Genomic DNA, 7,105 nt, shown 5'->3' on the forward strand with positions numbered 1-7,105 from the left:
AAACTAACCAGTGTACTGTATTTATTTATACAAGCTGTGTCAACTCTATACTTCCCTGTATCCATATCTCACCAGTTTACCTTGGCTACTTATGGTAAATCCTTGTATCCTAAACTAACCAGTGTACTGTATTTATTTATACAAGCTGTGTCAACTCTATACTTCCCTGTATCCATATCTCACCAGTGTACCATGTCTACTTATGGTAAATACTTGTATCCTAAACTAACCAGTGTACTGTATTTATACAAGGTGTCAGGTCTAGACTTCCTGTTATCCTTATCTCACCAGTGTACTGTATGTATACAAGCTGTGTCAGGTCTAGACTTCCTGTTATTCTTATCTCACCAGTGTACTGTGTGTATACAAGTTGTGTCAGGTCTAGACTTCCTGTTATCCTTATCTCACCAGTGTACTGTATGTATACAAGCTGTGTCAGATCTAGTCTTCCTTGTATCCTTATCTCACCAGTTTACTGTGTCTACTTGTGGTAAATCCTTGTATCCATATCTTACCAGTGTACCATGTCTACATAGAGTAAATCCTGTTAATCCTTATCTCACCAGTGTACTGTATTTATACAAGTTGTGTCAGGTCTAGACTTCCTGTTATCCTTATCTTACCAGTATACTGTATGTATACAAGCTGTGTCAGGTCTAGACTTCCTGTTATCCTTAACTCATCAGTGTACTGTGTCTCAAGTATTATCAGTTTAAACTTCTTACTTGTAGTGAACTATTGTAATCTTCTCTCTATCTCATCTATGTACAAATCTAAAATTCCTGTTATTGTTGTGAAATCATGTTTAAGAGTTCAGTATTAATAATACACAAACAGGTAGCAGTTCTTTAGTTTAGAAACAAATCTAAATGTGGAGATTTCAGGACACAAACAAGAATGATAATTGTGGTTGAATATGAGTAATGTAAAATAAAAAACACACAAAAATGTTAAGTAATCGTCTAATGATTATAATATCAAATGCTCTAATTAAATACAATTCGTATATTAAACATACAAAAAGTTTTTAACTTGCCTGATTTAAAATCAAACAGCACAAACTCCAAAACAAGGTTATACTTAATGTTCCATACATCTACACTGATCTATAAAACAAATTTAAAAGTGTATAGTTTCTTACATATTATGAGTCTAGCAGTATAAGTAGTAGGGCATCCTAAAGAAATTCTTTAAATGAAATGAGTAAAACAAATATATAACATATATTCTGGAGTTCATGGTCATTTTTTCATCATATGAAATGTCTATGTTACTCCAGTCAGCCCTTTGATGTATGATTTGACATATAAACACAAATGCGTGAATGATTAACTTAGTTAGACCACGTGTGGCCCATTGATTATCAAGGTCCAATCCACCACAGAACACCCTATATACTATATGCTATTGGTGAATTATAACTGATAGTTCAACCTGTATTTGGTTAAAAAGTTGTCATGTAGGTAACAGATGCTGACATATGGGTTGCCCATTTTTTGGTCAGCACTCAAAGCTAGGAATGGCCAATTAATTAATTAGATAGCTATGTAAAGAGCATATGTTGCTGACATTCTAATTAAGGATGCCTTTATATTTGGATGTATGTATAGTAATATATTTGTTTGTTGTCAATAATAATCTGTTGAAATGTGAGAAGATACATTGTTTTTAAGTGTTTCAGAATAAATCAAGAGTTAAATTTATGTACTTCAATGTTCACAGTCCGGCCTGAGTTTACAGACACAACAGCTATTAAGAATGGACATCATCCAATTCTTGAAAAGATACAGCTAGATTCTCCGGTTCCTAACAACACGGTAAGTGTAACATTTCCCTAGATGGTAACAACTTCAGAAACACAACACATTAGAAATTAACTTCATCTGTTCTGAAAGGAAATTCAGCTACATTTTGCCACCCAGTGGTGGATTAAGACACCTTGGGGCCTCGGGACAGTGAATAATATGGGACCCCTCATGCATTTTATTTTTGTTGTACAAGACAAGTGTTACTTCACAGTTAAGTATACACCTTGGTCTACAGATATTTGTACATTTATAATTAAATTCCATTGTTTTATTTATCTACATTTTTAATTGTTAATCCTATTTTAAGAGTATAAATCTTGCACAAAAATTATTTATTTATAACTATAATAAAATTTCAAATAGCACTCCTAATTTAAAAGAAATGTTTTTTAAAATCTCATTTCCTTTCTAATAATTCTTCCTTTTTCAAAAACACTATTTACATACAGTATTCCAGCCTAAAATATGTTTTCCAAGCTAAATACTTATTAAGCTGAACTTATAGAAAGTGTATAAAGATCTTAATTTGGCAATTGAATAATTTTGATTTCAATTCAGTAATACTTAGAAATTTTATATTATTATGAGCAATATGAGTATCAGGCTATTATTCAAAATTTATAGTATTACGTTTTTTAAACAGAAGGTTTTATTTTCAGTTTATTTCCAAAAACAACAACTTTCTTGTCATCACTGGGCCTAACATGGTAAGTGTTTCCTCTGTGGTTTTCAAGTCTCGAGAATTGTAAACAACTCTTCCCACACTTTTTGTTAATTGTTCAGTACTTACTCCTTGGAAAAGCCAAACTGGCCAAAAGTAAAATCCTCTTCGAAGTTAGTTCAGATTTTAAAAAAAATTAAAGTGTTGAAGGAAATATTTCAATTATCTAATGTTATTAGTTTGGCTCATCTAGAGTTGCCCCATAGTGGCACAGTGATAAGTGTGTAGGCTTACAATGCTAAAAACCAGGTTTTAATACCTGTGATGAGCAAAGTACAGATAGCCTATAGTGAAATTTTGTGCATTACAACAAACAAATAAACCATATAGAGTTTAGATAATGAAAATATTAAAAATAGTTCTTCATTGATACCTTTTTCATTCTCATATTTTAACAGATATTTATAACTGCAGAAAATGCTTAATATTTTAGTAGCTTTGATCTACAGTATAATTCAATGTTTGCTTCTCATAACAAATCATGTCACTGCTAAGTGTAGTAGGTTCATGTTTGCTTCTCAAAACAAATCATGTGACTGCTAAGAGTAGTAGGTTCATGTTTGCTTCTCATAACAAATCATGTCACTGCTAAGTGCAGAAGGAGCATGTCTGCTTCTCATAACAAATCATGTGACTGCTAAGAGTAGTAGGTTCATGTTTGCTTCTCATAACAAATCATGTCACTGCCAAGTGTAGTAACTGTTCTTGTAACAAATCATGTGACTACCAAGTGTAGTAGGTTCATGTTTGCTTCATGTAACAAATCATATAGCTTCTAAGTATATTAGAGTATTTTTAATTCCAATAGAGTGGCAAATCAACTTACCTAAAACAGGTGGCACTACTACAGATCATGGCCCAAATTGGTTGTTTCGTCCCAGCCGAATATGCTTCTTTTCGTATCACTAGACAGATTTTCTCCAGAATTGGGAGCAATGATGACATTGAATCAAACTGTTCTACATTCATGTTGGAGGTAGGTGTACCTAATCAAACTGTTCTACATTCATGTTGGAAGTAGGTGTACCTGATGAAACTGTTCTACATTCATGTTGGAAGTAGGTGTACCTGATGAAACTGTTCTACATTCATGTTGGAGGTAGGTGTACCTAATGAAACTGTTCTATATTCATGTTGGAGGTAGGTGTACTTGATGAAACTGTTTTACATTCCTGTTGGAAGTAGGTGTACCTAATGAAACTGTTCTACATTCATGTTGGAGGTAGGTGTACCTAATGATACTGTTCTATATTCATGTTGGAGGTAGGTGTACCTAATGAAACTGTTCTATATTCATGTTGGAAGTAGGTGTACCTAATGAAACTGTTCTACATGTAATGTTGTCAGTGATAAAGATTATTTTGTAGGTGTGTAAACCCTAAAGTAGTAAGATGGTACTAAGGTCAGTAATAAAGATTCTATTGAAACTGATTGTTGTTTCCCCATTGAAAATTACCCGAGTCTGTTGTTTGAGAATCGCAGTTATGTGTGGAACATTATTCTTTATTTATTTTCTGTAGAGCATATTGGTGTATAGAAGACATTTTAATACTAGAAATAAACAATCTTATAACACCAAATTGTTGTTCTTCTTTAATTGTACATTCAACGTTTCACTTTACAGCTTTTTCAGGAGCGTTCTACTAAAACACAGACCATAACTGTAGTTTATGGAAATATCAATTTTAGTAATACATAATAAAGTAAATTAAATGGGATAGATCTTATAACTTCTTGGATGTTTTGTGAATACAAATATTGTTTTAAAATAAATCATGTTACATTTTAAGATATGTACAGTGATGATATACTTGTAATTGTGTTGGAGGTACAGTATGTCATTGAGTGAGAAAGCTAATTTTCCAGAATTTATGTATCAATGAGAAAATATGTGTAACTTTAACAAACTCTACAGATGAGAGAGATTAACTATATCATACAGAATGCTGATGACTCTTCTCTGATCATCATTGATGAACTTGGAAGAGGTAAGGACTGCATTATGTTTTTGTGTTATTTAATTGTCAAGTGTTCTTCTATAACAATAATAAAAGTTTTGTAGTGAGACTAATAAATATGTTTGATTATATGAGTGGGTGGTTTCATGTTGTTTCAAGCATGTTGAATACTTGAATTATCTTTATGATTCGATTTTTTAACTTCATTATTACTTGTAGTTGTAGTTTTGAGAGAGTTATAATTTATTATTCTTTTCTAAGCTTGCTGAATGATTCTGGTAATAAATGTATTAAAACAAAGTGACTTTTGTGACATTTATAATCCCTGATGAAAATAGTTTTCAAAGAACTAACTACTTTAGTTCATAAACAGGTACAAGTGTAGAAGAAGGTATAGGACTTTGTTATTCCATTTGTGAATACTTGGTGAATAAAAAGGTATGTACAGTTTCATTTGTTTGATTTAATTGTCTCATTATGGATTTTACAGTAGGATTAACAAGCACTGGTGATTTGTTGCCCAAATGACATTTTATATCTTCAAGTAACTAATACACATTGTTTCCATGTAAGTAAGGAAGGAATTACACACATAAGTCAAAGATTTATTTTATCATAAATGTCATCAATACAAATATGTAATACCATGGATCAAAACGCATCTAAGATATAGGTTCCAATAGCTTTTGGTTAAATCAAGATAACTAACTAGATTCTACAGATCCAGAAATAACTTATGCATAATATAGATTCATAAATATTACCAAGGATCAAAATAGGTTTGTATAGCAATATGTATTGAGTCCTTTGCAATATAGAGTGACAAACTGTTTGACATGTCTGCCGAAAATACAAGTAATAGTGACATTTTCGTTATTAAATATCACATTCCTAATAAAATACAAATTCTTTACAACAGAAAATGTGAAGTTCGTGACTAATAGGATAGACAATACTGATATGAATTAACACATTATATGTAAATGGACATGAATTGGCAGAAAATCAGTGTTTTTACCATTTAGAGTTTTGATGTTAATATTAGTTATTCGTGTTGGCAGCAATACAATTAAATTGTTAAGTTTGATTTGAAAAAACTGAAGAAAGATTCATGCGATCGTGTGTTATCCTTGGAACCCTTTTAAATAATGAACAATAGATGAAGCTATTAACAACATGGATACTCAACTATGAATAGATGCATTTTAGTCATTTGATTACATGGATAACATAGACTAACTTGTAAGTTATTTTGTTGTTCTCATCCAGTGCCAAATTAAGCATCTGTGGGGCCCATAGCATTTTTAGAAGATGGGGCCCCTATCTGCCAGAAAATATGTTCTTCACGATCATTTTAATTTTTAAAAGTATTATGACTGGTACAGTTTTATTCAATTTTTGGAAACTTTAGTAGTAAATGAGAAAAATGTACTTATATCAAAATATTTCTTTTATTTATGATAAATGATCTCTAAAATAAGCATCAGTAATTAATCTTTCTCTTGAATGAACAAGCTGACAAACACTGTTTATATTACAAACCAGCTTTCAACATTGCATTCTTTCGACACTTTCGGTGCCAAAGTCATTCGTCAGAGCAGAAGTGTCAATCTCATGAAGTAGACCATACTCACTACTCATCAGAGTGAGCATATTCAAACAATTGTATTTAAATGCATTTAAAAAAGTTTTTCTTATGGAGGCAGAGGCCCCCATAAGTGCGGGGCCTATGGTATTTGCTACTTATGCTAATAGGCTAATCCAGCAGTGGTTCTGGTCTGTTTAGTTATCATACTTTGATGAAAAGCTATTAATATTTGTAAGTACATGATACCAAAATTTTAAAAACTTGCACATTGAACCAAATCATGAAGAAATATTCCTTATTCAATAATAAAAACATTAAAATAATCATTTAATGATAATTGCTTTTCCAAAATTTAGTTTTCTAATCATTTATATTTTGACTAGCACAACTTATTATTCAAGTTTGCACATTTATTTTCACCCTTATATACAAGCAATTAATTTTATGCCTCAAGAATCAAATCCATCTTATAAACTAGAGTGGCTAACATATACCAGTTAAAGACATTATTTTATTCCTAGAAAACATAATCCATGTTATACATTGAATATCTGACTAATCAATCTTTTACCTATATAAAAACAATGCTTTTTACCAAGAAAACAGAACAGTATTATACCTTAAACATGTGGCTCACCCATCTTACATGCAGATAAAGACAGTATTTTATGCCTAGAAAACATAACCCATGTTGTTCCAGATAAAGACACTGTTTTATACCTAGAAAACATAAACCAATGTGCTATTACTAGTGGTAGGGCAAATAGGATTTTAGGTTGTGTCTATAGAAATATTTAATACAAGTCTAAAGAGGTTAAACTTTCATTGTAGAGGCCACTGGTTAGGCCACATTTGGAATATTGTGTTTAGTCTTGGGCTCCTTACCTTAGGAAGGACACTGAATTATTAGAAAAGGTTCAGGGAAGGGTTTCTAGAATGGTGCCTAGGATGGAGGGGTTGTCATATGATGAGAGGCTGAAATCTCTCAAATTGTTTTCTCTTGAAAAAAGAAGAGCTTTGGAGGATCTGA

The 7,105-nt window shown here is 31.7% G+C and overlaps 1 protein-coding gene across 1 annotated transcript in view; it reads left to right on the forward strand.

Moving 5' to 3' along the window:
* Positions 1-7,105, forward strand: part of LOC111089209 (mutS protein homolog 4-like) — a gene marked incomplete at its 5' end in the record, with an annotated part of 26,901 nt that overhangs the window by 1,311 nt on the left and 18,485 nt on the right. The window contains 5 exons of the mRNA XM_022401266.1: positions 1,723-1,817; positions 2,468-2,515; positions 3,338-3,505; positions 4,445-4,517; positions 4,861-4,925. Coding sequence (XP_022256974.1) covers positions 1,723-1,817; positions 2,468-2,515; positions 3,338-3,505; positions 4,445-4,517; positions 4,861-4,925 — 449 coding nt within the window. The remainder of the gene's footprint in view (positions 1-1,722; positions 1,818-2,467; positions 2,516-3,337; positions 3,506-4,444; positions 4,518-4,860; positions 4,926-7,105) is intronic.

The sequence above is a fragment of the Limulus polyphemus genome, unplaced genomic scaffold (assembly GCF_000517525.1).
Source record: "Limulus polyphemus unplaced genomic scaffold, Limulus_polyphemus-2.1.2 Scaffold5557, whole genome shotgun sequence".
In the NCBI taxonomy this organism is placed as follows: domain Eukaryota; kingdom Metazoa; phylum Arthropoda; class Merostomata; order Xiphosura; family Limulidae; genus Limulus; species Limulus polyphemus.